At 34.4% G+C, this 22,447-nt stretch overlaps 2 protein-coding genes across 9 annotated transcripts in view; both read left to right on the forward strand.

The window, feature by feature from the left end:
- The window catches only part of LOC102591128 (F-box/FBD/LRR-repeat protein At1g13570-like), a 28,570-nt gene extending 13,324 nt beyond the window's left edge, over positions 1-15,246 (forward strand). For 2 of the 7 annotated variants that reach the window (XM_006348859.2, XM_006348858.2), the window contains 4 exons: positions 8,123-8,206; positions 13,531-14,357; positions 14,453-14,617; positions 14,720-15,246. In XM_006348859.2, the coding sequence (XP_006348921.1) occupies positions 13,545-14,357; positions 14,453-14,617; positions 14,720-15,028 (1,287 nt within the window). In that variant the 5' untranslated portion in view covers positions 8,123-8,206; positions 13,531-13,544 and the 3' untranslated portion in view covers positions 15,029-15,246. Of the gene's footprint in view, positions 1-1,792; positions 1,884-8,119; positions 8,207-13,530; positions 14,358-14,452; positions 14,618-14,719 lie in introns of all 7 variants that reach the window. The other 5 variants (XM_015309409.1, XM_006348861.2, XM_015309410.1 and 2 more) reach the window with 5 other exon arrangements.
- Positions 15,247-17,177: 1,931 nt separating this feature from the next.
- On the forward strand, positions 17,178-21,680 carry LOC102592576 (protein trichome birefringence-like 43). Of its 2 annotated transcripts, none has more exons than XM_006348864.2 (5): positions 17,178-17,493; positions 19,705-19,876; positions 20,144-20,322; positions 21,018-21,179; positions 21,295-21,680. In XM_006348864.2, exons 1-5 carry the CDS (start codon positions 17,234-17,236, stop codon positions 21,569-21,571), a joined length of 1,050 nt encoding a protein of 349 aa, XP_006348926.1. In that variant the 5' UTR covers positions 17,178-17,233; the 3' UTR covers positions 21,572-21,680. The 2 variants fall into 2 exon arrangements, with proteins under 2 accessions (XP_006348926.1, XP_006348927.1); XM_006348865.2 differs by having other exon boundaries at positions 21,309-21,466.
- The last annotated feature ends 767 nt before the right edge of the window (positions 21,681-22,447 follow it).

A 22,447-nucleotide genomic window follows, 5' to 3' on the forward strand; every position in this document is an offset into this window, starting at 1 on the left:
TACTGCTAAAGGAAAATCTACTGCTACTATGTCTCTTTTCTTGTAGCGTAAAGAGCATATATAAATGCAGTTTGCAGCATAACACTAAACCAAAAGGAAAAATAGTGATTTTTTTAAATGGTAGTAAATTTCAAATACCTTTTGTGAGTGCTAGCTTATGTTTTTGGGCGTGATTTGAACTCTTTAGAGGGAGAGAAATTGAGGAAGTTCAATATATATTTTTAGAGAAAAAATGATTTTGTACTTGGCCAAATACATAAAAACATGGAATGTCAAATAGGAACATGTCTTAGTTGAGGTGTCAAAATGAAAACTAGAGTTAAGTTTGAAGGGTGCTTATGTATTTGGTTAAGTATAAAACCATTTTCTTTACAAATATATAATGCACTTCCCCAATTCATCTCTTCCTATCTAAAGAGTTGAAAAACAAATTGCTTACCCTAGATTGAGACTTGAAGAGTCCAAATAGTATCCTATAACTGAAGCACTCATAAAAGGTATTTGAAATATACTACTTTCTCTTAGGGTTAGTGTTATGCTACAATTATATAGATTCTTTAGAGTTTGCAAATCTTATACTAATTAAGCTATTTATTTGTTGTTCTAAATCTAGCAAAAAAACAGCTTCTAATTGCTCAACAAACATCTTGTCAATTAAGTGCATAATTTTTTCTCCCTTAATTATTTCATCCTTTAATCCCAAGAGTGTCGCAATCTTGTAATATCGTCACATTGGAACATTGAGACTGTAACTCCGTTTCCTCTTCAGAATCAGAAGGATCAATAGTGGCCCCACTGCTTCTATCAAGCAACACTAAACTCTCGACGTATTTGCTCAAGAAGAATGAACAACACCTACCATGGATATCAAGATCCTTATATTTCATGTTCTCTAGATCCTATGATAAAATATTCTCAGGATATTTCACCACTAGAAATTCCCTATTTCTCCTAAACCCAAAGGCAGCTGCAATCTCACCCTTTAAATCCACAACAAATTTCTTCATCCACGACTTCAATTTACCATTCTGGCTAATGAACTAGACAACACAACTATAACATGATCGAAGACTACGACCTCGTTTGTATCACAATCCTCCTGCGACTAGGCTATCCTCACCACCTTAAGATCATGGATTTTTTTTTTCAAACCCAAATCCAAGGCAAAACATGGAAGGCTCATATATACCAAAGTGAACACGAGGCTTATAGCATGTTTGGCCAAACTTCTAAAATGAGCTTATTTTGAAATGTGTTTTTCCAAAAGTACTTTTTGGTGAGAAGCCGTTTGTGTTTGGCCAATAAATTTTGAAAGCACTTTTGAGTAACAATTAGTGTTTGGCCAAGCTTTTTCAAAGTGCTTCTAAGTGTATTTTTCTCAAAAATGTTCTTCAATTTTTATTTTTTTTGGGAAAAAGCTACTTTTGAGCTTATGATAAACAGATTGGCCAAACACTAATTGCAAGATGGAAGGGTCAAAAACCCACTTGGAGTATTGACTAACATCTACAATGAGTTTACTACATTCTTGTTTCTTGTGGATAAATAATTCCGTATGTGCCAAAAAATAAATTAATTGTTAGGTTGAAAATTGAAAGGATTTATATTGTTGGGTAAAAGTTGCGGGTTATTGTAAGAAAAATTGGGTCCTAGCTGTGGTTCTCCGCTAGAGATCCTTCTCCGTTGGCACCCAAAACTTTTCCCTTCCCCTGATAATCCTAACAAGGAAAAAAAATTATATCTTACCCCTTTTCTCTATCGGTGCACGCATGGTGACTACTCCCTGAGGAAGCACAAGAACAAAGCTCAAGGGACAATTGAGGAAGCTTACGATTATACCGAACTGGAATGGCCTTCAACTATTGATGCCTAAATATTTTCAGGTATTATATAGGTTTCTTCACATAATTAAAAAATGCCAAATCTTTTTTGCTCATTTTTAGAAGTATGAGCCTAAAATTGCCACATAAATCTATTTTTCCTTATTGCTTTTATTTTAATCTTTTTTTTTTGGTGAACAAAATAGTTTCATTTCAAAACCAAAGTGAATCATTACAAAATTAAATAGGTGCAGACCACCTATTTCGCATAACTGGACAGACACACCGTCTATACATTTCCTACTAACAGAAGGCACTATGTATATGCTTACAATCAAATCTATCTCAAACTATTCAATGACTACCTTGACATTCAAAAGGAATAACAAAACTAAGCCAATGTCTGCCCGACTCTATGGAACTCCAGCTATCAAAGTAAGAGCAGCCTTCCAACTTGGACGACCTTGAGCTCTCACATGAAAATTATATGCAAGTTCCCTGCCCAACTTGTCCACTTGAAGCTGGCCCTGTTCAAACCTGATTTTATTCCTTTCCCTCCATAGCAATGCAACCAGTGTAACGAAACCACAACTAACTAGAACCATTGTAGTTCATTTTTCCTGTCACCAATACTTCTGGAATAGCCTAACCAAATCAGTAATCTTGTCCTGATAGCGTTGGTGATAGAGCAATCAAAGAACAAATTCTCTAGAGTCTCCATTGCATTGTTACAGAAACTGCACTCTAGGGGAACTTGGACTCCAATTTTAGTCTGTCAGCTGTAGCGAGTCTTTGCCAAGCAGCTAGCCAACATGTGAATTTAAATCTGGGATGGATGATGGGATGCAAAACAATACTCTTCCATGGTACCTTCTTGTAAATAGGAAGTAGGCTAATGTACATCTTTTTGATAGAGAATTTACCATTGTGGACCATCAGTGCTAACCTGCTCCTTAGATCACCTTGTAATTGTTTGTTGTGTATTCAGGATGATTTTCCGAACCTCAAAAATCTTTCTCAACACCCAAGTAGCTTTCATTGAGATAGAACATACTTCCACAGATTGCCGTTTCATATAATAGACCTGCAATCATTTTATCCACAAGCTTTCCTTCTCTTCTGTTACTGCCCACAATAGCTTTAGGATGGCTGTTTGATCCGAAGTGTCATTTATTCTGGCCACCAGCATCTTGAGGAGTACACAACTTTCCCCAGGATATTAAAGATTTCTTGGAACTTAGAGTATTACCTGACCACAAGTAGGTTCTACAGATACTTCCTATCATTTTCAATATTCTTTTAGGCAACAGAAAGATCTGGCCCCAATATGTTTTTTTTTTTTTTGATGACAAGGGAAACCCGCAGCCGCTACCCTTTGGGTGCGCACAGGGTAAAACCCCCGCTCCTATGCAATAGCTCGCAAACCACATAGGAGAGGTAACCCACACTAGGCAAGCCCAGTGCGACGAGCTCGACCCAGAAGGCAAACCCCTTGCTTTCGCTGGCAAGGAGTTTCGAACTTGAGACCTCCAACATGGAAGTCCCAAACCACTGGCCTACCCTAATATGTTTGAATACCAAAGATAACTGATTTAGTTAGTTGGGTCCTTCCAGCATAGGACAACAACTTAGTTGACCTGCACTTGATTTTTGCAGTTATCTTTTCAACTATTGGTAAGCATTGTGCCACAGTCAATTTCTTGGAGGATATAGGAACCCCCAAATATTTAAACGGTTAACTCACCTTCTTGATAACCAAGATAGTCTAGGATTTCCTGTCTCCATCCCAGTCATATATATACAACTCTTATCTATGTTTGCCTGCAACCCAGTGTTCAGGGAAGCGTGAAGCGGAAAAAAGCTATAAGGCCCTGCCTCACGCCTTAAGCGAAACATGAAGCGAAGCGCTCGCTTCATTGAAGTGGAGTGTAAATTAAAAGAAAAGAGACCAAAATAAATAAAGACAATATATATAACCAAAATTTCAAATTAAAAACCAAAAATTAGACATCACAAATGCTCCATATAACATAACACAAGCAAAATCAAAGTTATATGCATGGTTCAACATCTATTTTTTTTAATTCTACAATTCTTCTACTACAAGATTATCAAAATCTTGTATTCCTCCATTATCATTATACTGCTCATCATCTTCTTCAAATCCATCACTATCTCTTTCAACTTCATCCACTAGGAATAAACTTGTAGCCTTTTCCCCTCCTATGTGAGCTTGAAGTATTTCCTCTTAAATCATAACGGTTCTCCTCAACCCCACTTGCCTCCCCAACAACACCCCAAGTGAAGTCAGAATCTCCCTAAAAAATTTCTTCTCTCAACTCCAGTTAGTCATTCATTGGCATCGTCAATATTGTCCAAACGAATCGGATCAATCACATTGCGAGCATTGTAACAACGCCTCAATGTTCTATTGTATTTTATGAACACTAGGTCATTGAGGCGCTCGAGGGTTAGTCTATTCCTTTTCTTGGTATGAAGCTGCAAATAAATTAGGGCAGGTAATTAGTAAGAGATAAGATAATTAAGATAACTTAGTTATCTCAATATAATAAATCTTTCTCTATCTTACATGTTCAAACACACTCCAATTTCTTTCACACCCCGATGAGCTACAAGTTAGACTTAGAACTTTGATGGCGAACTTTTGTAATTCAGGAGTTTCTGATCCATACAACTTCCACCATTCAACTATTCAAGTAGAACAACTCAAAATTTTAGCAAGTCTAATGAAATAATTTAAAAGCTAAAGCTAGAATGAAACATAAAAACACTCATTCACCTGGTGACTTCTTCATTCTTTGTCTAATAGCCGTTTGTAATCCAAAAAGTCCATCAGCACTCCTATAAGTGCTTATCTCATCTGTTATGGAATCTTGGACGTCTTCATCGACAACCAACTTAGCAACCCTGAAGCATAAGAAAACCTGATGAAAGCATCATGTAACATCTGAATAGACTACACCTCAGCCTTACAGAAGAGCAGTAGGTCATAAAAAAAAAAAACATGAGTGACACCCATCCTTTTACACCTGGGATGGTACTGGAATTCAATTCTCTTATCCAATTGAGTGAGTTCTCTTTGGAGGTATTCCATAGCAAGCACAAAAAGGTAAGGAGATATAGGGTCCCCTTGCCTTATATCTTTCTTCCCCTCAAAGGGTGTTGTGACTTGTGAGTCCTCCAAACAACAAAAAGGAGTATGATACTGAGGTAACATATGCCATCACCCACTTTATGAATAAGTAGAGAAACCCCAACTCTGCCAAGACTGATTTTAAGAAGCACCATTCTATGGAATCATAAGCCTTTCTTAGGTCTACCTTCATAACACATTGAGGAGATATCCCTTTCCTAGTGTACCACTTTAGGATTTCATGACTGATGAGCACATTATCTATAATACTCATTCCCTCTATGAAAGCAGACTGTGCAGGACTAACAATATGGTCAATCACTAGCTTTATTTTGTTCGTTAAGATTTTTGTAATGATCTTATAGAATGTGGAGCAACAAGTTATAGGTCTGCAGTCTTTTACCTGGACAGGCGTAGGGACTTTAGGGATAAGAGTAACTGCAGTACAACTAAAGGCTTTGAGCATTTTACCCGTGTGGAAAAATTCCAGGATAGCCTTAACCACATCTGATTTGACTATTGTCCATTCTTCACCAAAAATTCTATGGAAATCCATCAATCCCAGGGACTTATCAACAGGCATACTCTTGATAGTAAGCATGATCTCTTCTTCAGTTACAGGGATCACTAGCCTACATTTCTGTTCATATGTTAGGCAAGGCCCCTCTCTAATGAAAACAGCATTAGGGCTTGGTAGATTTTCAGCTCTAGCCCCCATTAGTTCTGAGTAGAATCTAATAAATTCAGCTTCCACCAACTGAGGATCATGCACCTTTGTACCTGCATTATCATACACTGAAGTAATATAATTTTTACTTTCCCTGATCTTCACCTGAGCATGAAAAACTTTGTATTAGCATCTCCACTTTTTATCCAGTTCACTCTAGATTTGTGTTGCTAGACTAGAGTCTCAACATCACTCCATTTCCTAATTTCTCCCAACAGGTGTTTCTCCTTTTCAAATAGCCTTGGACACAAAGGATTTTTAACTAAGCTGCTCTGAGTGATTTCTAATTCCCGTCTTGCCTGCACCAATTTCTGACCATAAGATGCTATGTAAGTATTTAGATCCTTTAATCCAATCTTCACGTGTTTCAGTTTTGCCACAATCGTTCCACTGTTGTTCCCCTAACCTGCTTCTGCCAATCTTCATCAACTAGCCTACCAAAATCTGGATGATTGAGAACTGTTTTGAATAACCTGAATGGCTTAGGATTTGAATAGGGGGGGAGGGGGAGGAGGGAGTGGGGACAGACCTGTATCAGTATAGGGGAATGATCAGATATACCAGAGCCTAGGTAGTCAGCCTCCACATGACTGTAAGCTGTCATCCAGGGGAAGTTACCAAATGCCCAATCTATTTTAGAGTAAACTCTGCTACTACCCTGTTGTTTATTACAGAAAGTATAATGGCACCCTGTGGCTTTTAGTGCTGTAAGTTCCAAAGTGTCTATGCAGGCCTGGAAGTCTTGAGTTTCACCTGGCAACACAGGGGATCCCAATCTATCTTCTGATGAGAGGACATTGTTGAAGTCTCCTGCTATAATCCAACACTCATGAGTTAGTCTCCCTATCCCAATCAACTCTAACCAAAGTTGAGCTCTCGTAGGACTGTCATTCTTGGCATACACAACAGTGAGCTTACTCTTAAAGTCACTTGTACTGTCACTGAGTGTACAATGGATGAATTGCTCACTTAGCTTCTCTACTTGCATTTGAGCTGAATTCTTCCACAGTAACCAGATTCTTCCATTCCTTCCCATTGGATAGTTGCAACAAGATATCCAGTCAACTCCTAACTTATTTATACTGTTTGGAACCTTGTTTTCCTTTACTCTAGTTTCAATCAGTCCCACCACAACCACCTTGTTATTATTCCGAAAGAGCCTGACCTCTTTCTGTTTGAAGGGCTGATTCAGCCCTCTAACATTCCACGTAACTTATCTCATGGTGGGTGAAGACCCATGGGGTCGCCTGTACTTGTGGATGCCTCCATGGTTAGACTTTGAAAGCTATTTAGGACTGGTATATTCGATCGTATCAAGCAACCAGATGATGCCACTAGTTCTGGTTCATTTGATACATCCTCATTCTGTGTCTCTTCTACCAATGGAATTTTAGTCTTGACCATCCTTGTCTCATCTTTGGTAGCTTGACCCTGCATTACTTTCCACACAGGAGGCTGGGGCCTCCTCCTGTTTCTTCTTTTTCGTTTCTTCTTCTCCTGAAATTCCCCTTCCATCACACCCCCGTCAGTCTTGTTCCAACTTTGCAGGAAGCTCATGGCCAAACTTCATACAGCTAGAACAGAACTTAGGCCGCCAATCATACTCCACTGATTGTTGTTTTTATTTTATCTTTTTATAGTGCTTTGTATAATCTTTTTGCTGCTACAATATTGTGTTAGCTCTAATACACATTTTTCAATATTCGTGAAATATACTCTAATTACTTTAATAAAAAATTGTATCTTTGTTATCCAATATTCTTGCTTTGTAGTGATAATGTCTTCATGTTTAGTTTGTTTTGTTTGTTTTGTGGGATTTGATTAATCTTGAATGGGTTTACTTATTGAGTTTTTCATCTAAAATTTTATGCACATAAGATATTTTATGAAAACTCCGAAGTGTTTGCACTTATCAAATCAAGAAGTTTATATAACAAACAGATACAAACAAATATCTTATTTTTTATATTTTTTACTCAAAAATAAGATATTTGTTTGTATATGGTTGTTCAATAAACTTCTTGATTTGATAAGTGCAAACACTTTGGAGTTTTCAGTTGTCCAAATGATGAAATACTACTCATTTAGTATGAATGTTCTTAATTGAATGTTCCTATCTTAGTTTTTCTAAAATAGGCTGTAATATCAAGGTGTATTTTTCTTTATTCTTACTTCAGATTATGTCGGAGATATTGAATTTGGTCAGATCAATGTTTGAGCATTTTGATTATTCATCAGCAGTATAAGGAGTGACTATTGAAGTTTTATTGTGTTAGATCTTTTTCAATTTTAATTTATTTATATATGAAACAACAAACAATAGCAATTTCTCTGGCTAGACTTCCCCGTTCTCTGCTTTTCTGCTCAAAGATTTTCATATTTTTCTCTATCCAAATGCTTACTTACTCAATGTATCAGCAGTCATCAGTTTCTCTTGAAGTCGAAGCCACTTGGTGAACTTTGCTTTGGGCCTTGCACTGTTCTTGAACATAAGGCATTTCCAAGGTACGTTGGGCATGACCTAGCAATGTGTAAGATGTCTGTCTGATTAGCATTCCTTATAAGAGCTAGTTTAGTCCTTGTTTCAAATACCATGCCATCTAGCAAGCTTGTTGTGGTACAAGAACAACTTCAAAAGGTTGATCTTTGAGATGATACTCATGGATCCGTTTGATCCATAATTTGCCACGTTTATGACTATTGTACCAACAAGTTTTTCCTATACCTTCTTGATTCCAAACTAGTAGATTTGTAAGATTCAGTCCTCCAGTACAAGTTGTTGTGGTTCAAGAACAACTCCAAAAGGTTGACTTGTAGTTCTCCATAGGAATAGCCCTGATACTGTAGCATTCTGTCTCTCTCAGATTAATTATTTCCTTCACAATATAATGAACTCTTACCAATGTTAGCTTGTAGTTCAGAAGCTGAAGAGAATTTCTGGAAACAGTGTTGAAATGCCTTGACAGAAAGTAAGTCTCCTCTGGAGAACAATAGTAGGTCATATGCAAAGTATAGATGTGTTATCGTCATTCTAGAGCATTTAGGATGAAAGTGGAACTCCTTGCCCTGTGTTAGCTGATTCAGACTTTTGCTCAGATATTCCAGAGCTATGGCAAATAGAAAAGGAGTTATGTGTCTCCTTGCCTTAGCCGATGATTCTCCATTAACCAAAATAGTATAATTCACTATTTTCACACATTCAAGGACCCAACCAATAAATTGTCTAGGAAATCTAATTCACTATTTTGAAAGTCTATGTTAATCATGCATATTGGGGATATATATGTCCTGGAATAAGTATGCACCAATTCATGAGCTAATATAATGCTGTCACCAATCTTCCTTTGAGGAATAAAACATCTTGAGCATCACTTATAATACTAGATATGACCTTTTGCAGTCTAGCAGCTAGAATCTTTGAGATTAGTTTTACAAAGCATTGTGCAACAAATGTAATTTTTTTTTTTTTTCTTTTTTGTCAACATAATATTAATGAAAGGGGAAAAAAGCTTCAAAATGTCAACTAATAAAGACAGAAATACACACGGAAAGAGAAATCCTCTCCTCTCAGAAGAAGGAAATAAAAATTCTCCATAGACAAGATGCATATGATACATGATCAGCGAATAGTACAAAATTCCAAAATATTCATGTGATTTTTCTCCATTATTTTTCATTTTATTACTGATTTGGTTGCAGATCAGTGTGTGCAATGGTGTCGTGTTTTTTGATTTGCAGAGGTGAATTCAGCTAAGTTTCTACATTAGGTTTATGTTTTATAATTTAACATGCTAATAATATATAGAGGTCATTACATTCAAGGTGACATGGCACCTCTCTTCGGCAGAGAAAACTACCTTCTTTCTTTTTTCTTATCTCTCTTTCATTCTTTTCATTCCTTCACTATGTTACAAGTCAACCAAGTCCTCTATATTAACAAACTGTTAAAGCTACCCTTCTGTAAAAGTGTCTATATTAACAAGCTGTAAAAGCCAACAAAGTCTCTACATTAACAAACTATGTTAAAAGCCATTGCAAACTAGTGTATGGAAAGTCCAATTGTTGATACCCTTGATAAACACATCAGTTGGTTGCTTTTCTAATGACACATGGAACAAACGCAAGACACAACTCGTAACTTTATATTTGGTGAAGTTTCGATCGATTTCAACATGTATTGTTCGGGCATACTAGACTGGAATATGAGCTATACAGATTGCAACCTTATTTTCATTAACAAGAAAACTTATCTTTTTCACACAATCTTAATTCCTCTTGTTCTAACTACAAAAATTCACACACCCTAGATCATAGCTATATATTCTATTTCCGCACTTGATCTAGTAATTACACATTTTTGTTTTTTGATGAAGTGAGATATCATTAAGGCATACAGTAGATGCAAGGATACGAAAGGGCAATCTGTCAGCTCAGTAAGAACAAAACGCTTATAGAGCTAAGTAGATGACAAAATTCAAGTAGTGATCTAAGTTATTTACAGGGAAAGAGTTAGCCCAGCTAATAAGGTTAACCAAACAACTAACCTTAAGCTTACAAATTGGAGTTGAAACTCCACCGAAAAATTTCTTGTTTCTTTTGGGGTCATGATCCAGATTTTTCTGATGGATTTCCAACTTCCATTCAGCTCCAACTAGTGTAAGCATCTCTGATATTGAAGGGCATAGACCAGTTTATACCTAAAAGGGAACATGTTCCAAAAGTGTGTTGCAAAGGTGGTTGATGCTTCTGATGTTAACTGACAAATGCAACACCTATTGACCAGTTGAAATCTTCTTCTCATAAGATTGTCTTGAGTGAGGCATGCTTCTTTTAAGGCTGTCCAAGTAAAACATGAGACTTTAGGGGGGAGTTTAGGCTTCCAGACTAATTTCCAGGGCCATTGATCTATTGTCATCTTATTGGAGTTCAAGTGTTCACATCCTACCTTGACTACGTATAAACTTTTTTTGTTGAAGCCCCATTTTAACTTATCACTGCTCTGAATGTTAATGTTGCAGTTCTCCAAGCTTTTGAGCAGATTCAATAACTCTTCAAATTCCCAATCTTGCTAATTACTTCTTAGGTTCAGGTTCCATGAGTTGTCATCCCTGTTCTGAGCAATAGATTAATGAGGATGTCTGACAATGTTAAATATATTTGGGAAGGCTTCTTTCAAAGTGGAATCTCCTGTCCACTTGTCTAGCCAGAATTTGATATGGATCCCATTCCCTACCTCAAAGTGAGTTTGTTTGAAAAAGCTACCGCACAAGGTATTAAATGGCCTTCCATAATCCAGTTACCTAGGGAAGTGTTGATTGTTCTGTACACTATTGAGTGTTACTGCTATGCTTAGCCACAATTACCTTTTTCCACAGACCAGCATCCTTCTGAATGAACCTCCAATACCACTTCATAAGCATACACTTGCTACGTATAGCAAGATCTTTGATACCAAGGCCACCAAGATGTTGGGAAGAGTGACTTTTGGCCCCTTCACAAAGTGTAATTTGTGAGATTCACAGTTGCCTTCCCATAAAAAGTCTCTCCGGATTTTATCTAGACGCTTCAAGACTTTTTCAAATATTGGGAAGAGACATGAAATCTGTTGGGATGCTACCCAAAACACTGTTTATTAGAGTCAATCTTCCTCCTAGAGAAAGGTACCTTTTTTGCCATGTAGCTAGTCTTTTCTCAAATTTCTCAATAACCGCATTCCATATTTCAGTTGCTTTGTGTTTGGCTCCCAAAGGTAGTCCCAAATAGGTTGTTGCGAAATTGCCAATAGTGCACTCCATAATATCAGCCAGCTCCACCAAATTTGGCACCACATTAACAAGATAAATAACACTTTCAACATGTTAATATGAAGGCCTGACAATACTTCAAAAATTATAAGGGTGAGGTTAAGGTAGAGAACTTGTGGTTTTTTTTTTACACTGGCAACATTTGTATTTAAGTCAGCACTTAGGTAGTACTGAAAAATCATATTTACAAATAAGAAGAAAAAGAAGTTTAATCTTCCCCAAAACTGAACCAAAATCTTGATGGACCTCTAAAACATCTATGATTAACTCAGTCTCATTGGAGTAGACATTTGTACACCAAATACAGAACAATAAAATACATTTAAGCTTGACTTCGTGCAGTTGTTGTTCCTATTTTCAAAACATCTCGTTTCTCTCTCTCCATATAGTCCATCATAATATCAGATACAAGCAGGGACCATCCTCCATCTTTCTTTCTTTGTAGCCCCAACTTCAGCCTCCTTCCAACTGAAAAGAGTCTCATCAATCTTACTAGGAAAACTCCAGGAAGTGCCTCTGAGATTAAGGAAAATCTAGTTGGTCAGTGAAATTGCAAAGTAGAAAGAGGTGTCTAACTGTCTTTGTATCCTTACCTCATAGGGAGCATCTGTTGCATAGAGAGATACCTCTCTTGGACACATTGTCCAATGTCAAAACTGCTTCATTGGCTAGCAGCCAGGTGAAGCATGCCACTTTGCATGGCACTTTGATTCTCCAGATTTGCTTCCAAGGCCATTTGAAGTCTTGATTATCACTACGATTTGTGTATTTATATCTCTCCTTCACCCTTTAGCACCACAAAAAATAAGTGTGCTATCTGCAAATGATAGGTGTGAGATGGACATAAGAGTCTCACTATTGATTCCAGCCCTAAAACCCTCCAACCACCGTCTCTGTTTGGCTTTCTCAAACATGCAACTAAGACCCTCCATAACAAGGATGAAGAGAAATGGAGAGAGATGATTCCCGTCTGAATCCTGTTCATGGGAGAAAAGAATCTCACTTCCACAGTAGACATGTTGTATCTTATCTAGCTATTACTCTTTGCTTCTCCAAGTGACCAAGTTTTTCTCCTAGAATGTCTAGTATTTATTTCTACTTTTGTCAAACCGAATTCAATTTTAGTTCTGTATTGATTTTTACTTTTTTCAAACCAATTGAAGAGTCCAAATAGTGCCCTACAACTGAAGCACTCAACAACAACAACATACCTAGTGAAATCCCACTAAGTGGGGTATGGGGAGGGTAGAGTGTATGCAGACCTTACCACTATCTCGTGGAGGTAGAAAAATCATTACTTTTCCTTTTGGGGTTAGTGTTATGCTTAAGTTATCTATATTCTTTAGTGTTTGCAAATTTTTATGCTAGTAAAGCTACTGATAAGACGTTCTATATCAAGCAAAAAAAACTGCTTCTTATGTTTATTTTTTAATACTTAAAATGAGCAGATTTTATGAGTTAAAACATCCATTGTTTTTCTGTGTGTTAAGTTCTATGAAACAAAAGGAAGCCTGATGCACAAAGCGCAAGGTCCGGGAATGGCCACACCCCTACCTTTTCCTATGAAGTAATTTGGGGTTTATCAATCTTTTATGGTCAATTAAGTCATTTCGATCCTCGATAGTTTCTTGAGTATGATTTGAATCATGTGTTCTTGTATGATGTGTTAAGATGATTTGTTGTGCTTTTTCACTTATTTAAATATTCCACTTACTAATACTTCTGTGTATGCCACTTGGCATCTCAAGTCAAGTTAAATGTAACATTGATTTTAACAGGAAGCAGTTGATGATGTCAATGACAATGCACCTTTATATCTTATCTAGATAGTTTGAGGATTCCATGCTTCATATTATTATTAATTTTCTGCAGGTTCTTGGTGATTATTGTTTTAAGTACTCCTTGTGTTCTTGTGTTGATTTGACAGAGTGAATAGTAATTCCGTCCAGATAATTTGGAGATTGTTTGAGCATTGTCCAAATAGCTTGGAGATTCCTTACCTCATATTGTTGTTTATTTATACAGGTTCTTAGTGGTTTATGATGCCTCCCAAGGGAAGAGAGCGTTGCCAAAGTTTAAGGCCCGACATCCTTAGCAATCTTCCCCATAATGTAATCGACGTCATTCTGATACATTTGCCTTGCAAAGATGCTGTGAGGACAAGTGTTTTATCAAAGAAATGGAGGTATCACTGGTGTAGACGTACGGAGTTGACCCTTGATGAATCTCTATGGAAAACCAGAGAGGATTTACTAAACCCTACAGTTAGATTTAGGGAGATCATCTACCAGCTCTTGACCCTTCACGAAGGGCCCGTTACTAAGTTTACCCTCAACATCGTTCATCTAAAAAGGTGTCCTGAAATTGACAACTTCATATTTTTCCTCAGGAATCATATTCAAGATCTTGTTCTGCACCTTCCATTTGGAAAGCGATACACATTGTCATCTATACTTTTCACATGTTCGCAGCTGAGACATCTAAATCTCCGTTCTTGTTCAATTTATCATCCATCTGCCTTTGAAGGATTTGATAAGTTAATCAGCCTGGAACTATGTGGAGTCTCAACTTCTTCTGAATTGCTGGAAAGTTTGATATCTCATTGCCCCTTGCTTGAGCAATTGGTGCTGTCTACCTCAGAAGATTTAGACAGGATTGAAATTAATGCTCCTATGCTGAGATTGTTCAGTTTCACAGGCGATATAAGTTCTATCTGCCTAAAGAATGTCCCTCGTCTGGTAGAAGCATCTCTGCTAGGTGACATTGAGCAGGCAGAGAGTCTTGATTTTGCAAAGATTTTCGAGTCTTGTTCTGCTCTCGAGGACCTCAGCTTGAACTTCTTAAATTCGGAGGTAAATGTTTCTCCCTGTCTTCATTGTTATACACTTTAACGGATGGAATATCATTTGGGCTGACTTAATCTTGAATATATGTAATTTTTTTTTAGTTCGTTGCTGAAGAAGGATATAAAGTACCAACAAGGCTTCCATTTAATCTTAACAATGTCAGACGATTTGACCTGCCCGACATTTTACTTGTGGAATCATATAAGCTTTCATATGTTCTTTGCTTAATAAGAAGCTTCCCATATTTGGAATATCTCGAAATGCAGGTTTGTAGTGCTTTGGCATTTTTTAATCTTATTTAGTGGTTATTTGCCGTACTTTTTTTATCTTCAATAATCTGATAGTCAACTTCTTGTTGTCTTTCTTAGGTTTGTGATGACAATGATAGTGATACTGATGAAGAATCTACCGAAGAATCCCTTGAACCCGAAACTTTGTCAGACCTGACATTTAATCACCTTGAGGAAGTTCAGCTAGGAAGCTTTATAGGAAGGACATCCGAGATGCAGTTTATCAAGCATTTGTTAGCCAACTCCCCGGTGTTAGAGAGACTGGTTATCAATCGACAGTTTCTAGATGAGGAGCCTCTCGACACAAGAGAAGAAATATTCACTGAGATCTCAAATTTTCCGCATGCATCACCTAAAGCAGAAATCGTCTACAAAGATTTAAGCTGATCTTGATCTCTGGCTTAGAAGAATCAAATTGACAAGCGCGAAAGAGACATTTATGTGGTATTATAACTCTCTGTTTTACCTTGCTATAACGTCTATTTCCGAACGTGAACATTGCTTGGATGGATGTTTTGATTAGTTTGTTATCGTTACATGTTTAAGGATTTCTAAATTTACTGTCTGTTCATGAATGAGTTATCCAGGAGTGTTTGTTTTCTTCAGTTTTTGGAGGGACTGAGAGACTGAATCAGTCTCCAAATTTACTTGCTAACGACTTAACCAAACAAAAAATGATACTGTTGTGTTGATACACCCTGTCGTAGGAAAAAACTTAACTGCGCTGTGTGTTTTATATCAAATCAATAAATGTAACAGAATGAGGGAAAGTTTTATACACAAGCCTTTGTTCATAGGTGTAAATTTCGAGTAGCAAACTATTAAGCAAATAGTCTGTGACATTGTTGGGGGATTTTAGAGCATTGGAATAGTACTCAATAATAGCGAGTTAATTTCTTGGATGATTGCTAAATTTATGAGTTAAAGTTATTTTTGTTTCTCTTTTGGGGAAAAGTTTAAACATCAAATCGTATTCGATTCCTCATTTCCTAATAAACGTATAAGAATTATCTATTTGAGATATGGTAATTAACTGGAGGACAACACAAAATAATTTTAAAAATATTTGGTCTTTGAAAGGATTTTTCAAAAACTAATTCATTCTTCTAATAGGTAGAATTACTAACAAATCATAGTACATCATCTATCATGCACTTTCTCTTTATATACATAAGTAATAATAATAATTAGATACTATAGTTTTAAATTCATTCCATTATCTTTTCCTCTTTAGCCATCATCTTTTTTTGTTACACATATTCTTAATATGGTTATTAATAAACAAAACCTACTAGCCTTTTTATCCATCAAGAAAACTACTAGTCTATGTGCTAAATTATATCATTTTGGCGCATTTCTAAAAACAATTTTACTAATAGGATATTTTTATTCTAGGAGACTCGAACATGAGACATCTGATCAAAGGATAAAAGGATCTTGAGTCATTCCATTGCAATCCATGATGGGAAAAGCATTGGTCTTTTTCTTTTCTTTTGCTTTTTCATCTGTTGTCCGATACTCGTATTGAAATTCAACTAAATTTAAATTTTCTTATTGTAAGAGCTATATATTTGTAGGGATAACTTTACAAATAGGAATATTTTCATTCCCAAAGACTCAAATTCAAACGTGCTAATTAAAGAATAAAAAAATATTGAACCATTCCATTGCGACCCACGCTGAATTGTTGGTGAAAGTGTCACTCTAACTAACGAGCCTTTCTTTTTTCATACTTAGATTTATAGTTATTAGATACAATAGCTTTAAATTCATTCCATTCTATTTTCCTCTTTACCCATCATCTTTCTTTGTTACCTATTTTCTTAATTGGTTATTAATAAACAAAAACTACTAACCTTTTTTTTCCATCAAGAAAGCTACTAGTCTATGTGCTAAGTTAGGTACTGTTAATTAGGATCAAAAGTATCTTTTCTTTTTATTTTAGTCCGACATTTGTATTGAAGTTCGACTGAATTTAAATTCATGCATTGTAAAAACTATATATTTTAGGAACAACTTTACTAATAGGATATTTTCATTTTCATTTTTGTAGACTAAACCTGAGACCTTTGATTAAATGATAAAAGGATCTCGAACCATTTCACTGCGACCCATGTTGGTAAAAGTATCATTTCTTTCTTTTCTTTTGCTTTTTCATCTGTTGTCCGATACTCATATTAAGATTCAATTAAAATTAAATTTTCTCATTGCAAGAGCTATATATTTCTAGGGACAACTTTACAAATAGGTAGATTTTCACTCCTAGACACTCAAATTCAAGATCTCTAATTAAATAATAAAAAATTTTCAAATCATTCCACTACGACCCACGTTTAATTGTTGGTAAAAGTGTCACTCTGACTAACATGTGAACCTTTCTTTTTTCATACTTAAATTTCTTTATCACATTCTTGGCATTTCTTTAATTCTTTCTGTCTTCTCTTTCTCACATTAATTATTGTAATTATTTTACATGTATATATATAGGATTCTCTACATCTATCACTTTATTATATATTATTTTCTCCTCACATTTTTTGAAGACAAAAAAAAAAGTAAGGAGAAATAATTCAACAAAAAGAAAAAATAATCATGTTTTCTCTATTGCTTCTTCTTTCCATATTGTTGAGCAATTATAATGTATATGGGAAATTAATCAATGATTTTAACCAATTGGAAATCAACAGCTGTGATTTATTCAAAGGGAATTGGGTTTATGATGATGATTATCCTCTTTATAATTCATCTATTTGTCCATTTATTGAAAAACAATTTGATTGTTTGAAGAATGGAAGGGTAGATAAAGATTATCTTAAATATAGATGGCAACCCAATGAGTGCAATTTACCCAGGTATACTCTTATGTTCTTTAATTATATGTTTCATTTCTTCTTTTTTTTCTTCTTATTATAAGGTCTACGTACTGTGTATTCTATCTTTTCCAAATCTTACTTGTTCGATAATATTAACTGTGTTATTACAATTATTATTGTTATTGTACGTGTACTCTACCTTTCTCAGACCCTACTTGTTGGATCATGTTGATTGTACTTACCACGATTGTTATTGTACGTGTATTTTACCTTTCTCAGACCTTACATGTACCGTGTTATTACGATTGTTATTGTTGTATAGTATTGGTACAATAAAAATTTATCCCCACCAAATTTTTATGTTAAATCAATAAATAAAAATGTAGAAAAAAAATTAAAACGACAGTTAAAATGAGACTGGAGGGTAGGGTTATGTTTTATGTTTTGCCTTTGTTTTTCTACTTAGCTGTCTGCACAACTTCCAAATTTTAGAGTGGAAACGTTTTAAGTTTTAACCCGTGACTGTTTGTTTGTCTTCTTTATTTTCTGTTTTTTTTTAAAGAAAAAATTATTAATTACTCTTCTCTTCTTTTTTCTTTTTTTTTAAACTTACTCCATCAGAGTTCAGACGTATGTACGTTTCTAGTATTTGTTTTTAAATATATTTTTTTTTAAAAGAATATTTTTTAAAAAAGTCACAAGATTGTAGGACCAAATGTGTTTGGATTCATCAACTTTGGGGATCATTGCTAGCTAATTGGAAAATAACGTGCATGCTTTTAATTAATTGCTGGATGGGATTGCTCGATAGATACATCTTATCCACTTTTCCTATAAGCTTTTTTCGCTAGGTTTTATTGTGAAATTTGAAAAAAAAAATCAATTTTAAAAAATGATAGTAGAAAATTTAGTTGTGTTTAGTCATGATTACATATTGGAGTTGTTTTTGAATTTTTGTGAGTAATTTTAAGTGATTATTGTTTTTCAAAATCTTGAAAATTCTGAAATTTAATTTCATACTTTATAACCAAATGTGTCTAAAAAAAATCATGATATAACGTCTTCTTTGCAATACTATTATTGAAAAAGTTTTTCTCATTTTTCTAAGATTAATCATAAGTAAATAAGTTCTTAATTGAGAAAAATCATGAGACTTGTGGACATTCTATTTTTGGTTTTTCTTTAGTTTGCATTTTTTTGGCTAGTTTGTTACGAGTGTTTAGACTTTAAAGAGAGTTTATTTCCAAGTTTGGGATTTTCTTAATTAAATAAAAAATCTGAAATTATCACATTTCACATGTCACATAATGGCAACTTTTTATCACTTGGGCAGATAGAAGACAGTTGAATTTTTTTGGACAAAAGCTAGAAAACAATATAAGCAAATCAAATTAAACACTTTAATATTGTTTAAGATTTTCCAAGCTGGCTGATCATGTGCAATTGCAAATTGTCTGGTTTATTTGATTTAATTATTTGTTTATTCAGTTAAGATAATGAAATTAAGAAAGGAAAAGATATATTTATAAAATAAAATGTCAAATGAACATCCGAATTCTTTAGGGGAAAAGATGCACTTTGTCATCGGGGCGGCTCAGTTGGTTTAAAGGATGGTTGTCCACATGGATGATCCGAGATTTATCCCCTCAATGTCTTCTGAGTCGAGCTTGTTGTATAGGGCTTATCTAGTGCGATTTACATTGTGGTTTGTAAGTTATTACACGGTAGAAGATTTACCCAATGTGCACAAACACTACATGAAAAGTGTGAATTACATGAGGATTTTTCTAGGGATTAGTATGAAAATCCGCAGGAAACTTATTTTCCTGCAAATTTTTATACTAATCCTCAGAAAAATTTCCATGTAATTACCCTTTTCTTGTAGTAAAAGTTCTCACCATAAGGTGCTCACCCGAAGAATAGAGCATGTAGCAGAGGTTGTAGCGATAACGCCTGCAGTTAATCCTTTGGAAAAAAAATTTAAAAAGAGATGCACTTTGTTAGAAGTCTTTGGTCTTATTAGAAATTTATAATAGTCATTTGGACGTAGAATTTTTTATTCTTATTTCTTTTCCAAAAAAAAATATTGTTTGTTTATAAATTTTGAACAATTTCCTTTTTTCACTCATAATTTTTTTTTTATAGTAAAGTTCATGTTCAAACACAACTTCACTTTTTATATACGAGCTTGTCGTCTAATTGCAAATTAAATATATTATTGTCCTTAATTTTATTTTAATTTTTTGGTAGGTTTGATGCTACAGAATTTCAAAAGAAATTTAAGGGGAAGCAAATGATGTTTGTAGGAGATTCAATAAGCCTAAATCAATGGCAATCTCTAACTTGTATGCTTCATGCTGCTGATCCACAAGCTAAATACATCTCCAAAAGGATTGGAGGCACTTCTATCTTCACTTTCCCGGTACATTCCGTCTCAAAATACTCGTCACATTTTGCTTCTCAAAAGTCAAATTACATACATTTTGACCAACAATATCATAAGTTACAGTACGTTTTCACCATGATAATTAGTCAAATTCACTCTTGAGAGTGAAACATGACAAGTATATGCTTGTCATAAATAATGAAATAGAATAAATCCGACATTGACTATACATCATATTACTCTATGAATAGATCAATTCTCGATCACTGACATATATATTAAATCTTGAACACGTTAATGCAGAAGTACAACACGTCGTATTTGATGTACCGAAATGCTTTTCTGGTAGACATTAAAACGGAGAACAATGGAGCTAGAGTTTTAGAGCTGGATTCTCTAAGCTCTGCAGCTCAATGGAAAGAAATGGATGTTCTTATATTTGATTCTTGGCATTGGTGGCTTCATACTGGAAGAAAACAACCGTAAGTCATCATCTAATTATATTTATAACGAGCTAGATCGACTATTTCATCAATATTTTTTATATAAGACGGTTACTAATGTGTGTCGAATAAATGTGTTGAGCTTGATTTGGGTAGGTTAATAGAATGAGTTAATATACAGACGGGTTATTAACCAACTCAAGTATATATATTACTTGAGATGGGTAAAGGCAAGTTCAGTATTTAAGTTCTATGAATTTAACTTTAATTTGTAGGGAAGTTCTCATAATTTGAACAAATTGTGCGATTTTTTATGTTTACGAGAAAAAATACAATTTAAGAAATAAAATTGCATGTTCAAACACTATTAGAAACAAATATTTTTTTCATCACGAATCCATGAGAAATTTATATTATAAAACATGATTTTCCCACTGAACTAGCCCACTAGAAAGATGAAAAACAGATTCTCTCTGAAATGTTGGGAAGCTTTCTAATTTTTCCTTGTGAAAATACTACTATTTTTTTTTTGTTTTCTTACTAATTCAATCAAATTATCTATGGGAATAACACTGAACACTTTTTAGTGAAAAATAACAATGACAAATAGTGATTTTTTTAGTACTGAAATAAAATTTCGACTTCAAATCAACCTAACTCATAATATATACCTTGAAAATTTAAGTCTTTTTACTATGTCATGTTCTTATATATGGTCTACTTTAATTTTGCAGTTGGGATTTTGTTCAAGATGTAAACTCTACATATAAAGATGCACCTCGTCTAACTCTATATGAAAAAGCACTCAATACATGGGCAAAATGGGTAGATTCTGAAGTAGACACCACAAAAACCAAAATATTTTTCCAAGGAATTTCTCCTGACCATGACAACAAGTAAGTTCAACAAATAGTTATACTTATAATTATACTATACTATTTATCGCGAAATAATATATAATAGACGTCTAAGTTCTATACACTAACGAATAATACTTAATTTCAAAATTAGCCCTGGGATCTCAGGTTCAAACAGGTGTCAAGGCATAACGCAACCATTGAAGAGTACAATAGGAGTTCATGAAGAAGAATTGGTACTAGAGAAAGTATTGAAAGGGATGAATAAACCAGTTTATTTATTGAATATAACAAATTTGTCACAATATAGAGCAGATGGTCATCCTTCAGTTTTTGGGCATGGTGGACATAGGGACTTGGATTGTACACATTGGTGTTTGGCTGGTGTTGTTGATACTTGGAATTTACTCTTAAGTGCACTTCTTGGATAATTAATCAAAACATTAATAATATTTTATATTATTATGTCTAGTGATGGTCCAATATTAATATCTTCATCATATGTTAATTATTTATGTATAAAGTAGAGAAACTCCAACCGTTTGAGCGCTACTTACATCCTATTTCGAAAGTTTTTCAAATTATAATAATTCCAAAATTTTCAGAACTCGCAAATACATTACTACATAGCAAATGATACATAAGTTATGTATTAAATATATATGTTATGTATCAGATACATAACTATAAATCAGATTCATACTTATTTATGTTTAAAATAAGTGAGATTATGTATCAACAATAACATTAATACCAGATACATTGTAGACAAACAAAATTGTAATGTATCTGATAAAGGTGCAGTGATGTATCTAAATGTTAAGAGCTAGAGAGAAGGAAAATTAAAAGAGAAATTTTGTAATAACTTCAAATGGTAGAGTTTTTTAAAGATTATATTATCTTAAATCATGTAATTACTTAAATTTTTGTAATTATATATAAGGTGGTTTGTGGTTTTTTTTTCCATAGAAATGAAAGATTTGTTTGTATTTTGTGTTTCTTGATTGACATGTCAGGGCATGTGTAAAAATATTTGTTCGATTAACTTTATGTAAACGTGTTTCGAGTTCTTTGTTTTTTGAAGACACAATATACAATATAGTGAAGGATGATCAGTCGAAAATTCTTCGATAAAATTTATATTATATATAAAAATTTAAAATTAATTTTAATGTAAATTTTAAATTTTAAAACACTTGTGATAAAATTCTTAACTTTGCCAGTAGTTGAAAACCAAGTTTTTGCAAGGATTGGCTTTTTACTGTGATCTTTAAAAAAAATTCCTTCAAATATGATGGTCTTCAATT

The sequence above is a fragment of the Solanum tuberosum genome, unplaced genomic scaffold (genome assembly GCF_000226075.1).
Source record: "Solanum tuberosum cultivar DM 1-3 516 R44 unplaced genomic scaffold, SolTub_3.0 scf00102, whole genome shotgun sequence".
Lineage (NCBI taxonomy): Eukaryota > Viridiplantae > Streptophyta > Magnoliopsida > Solanales > Solanaceae > Solanum > Solanum tuberosum.

What these genes read in the sequence shown, in the direction of transcription:
- LOC102592576 (XM_006348864.2), top strand. Translation starts at nt 17,234, where the DNA reads ATGTTTTCTCTATTGCTTCTTCTTTCCATATTGTTGAGCAATTATAAT. An exon ending in AATGAGTGCAATTTACCCAG is followed by an intron (nt 17,494 to 19,704) that starts GTATACTCTTAT and finishes ATTTTTTGGTAG; the next exon opens with GTTTGATGCTACAGAATTTC. An exon ending in CTTCTATCTTCACTTTCCCG is followed by an intron (nt 19,877 to 20,143) that starts GTACATTCCGTC and finishes ACGTTAATGCAG; the next exon opens with AAGTACAACACGTCGTATTT.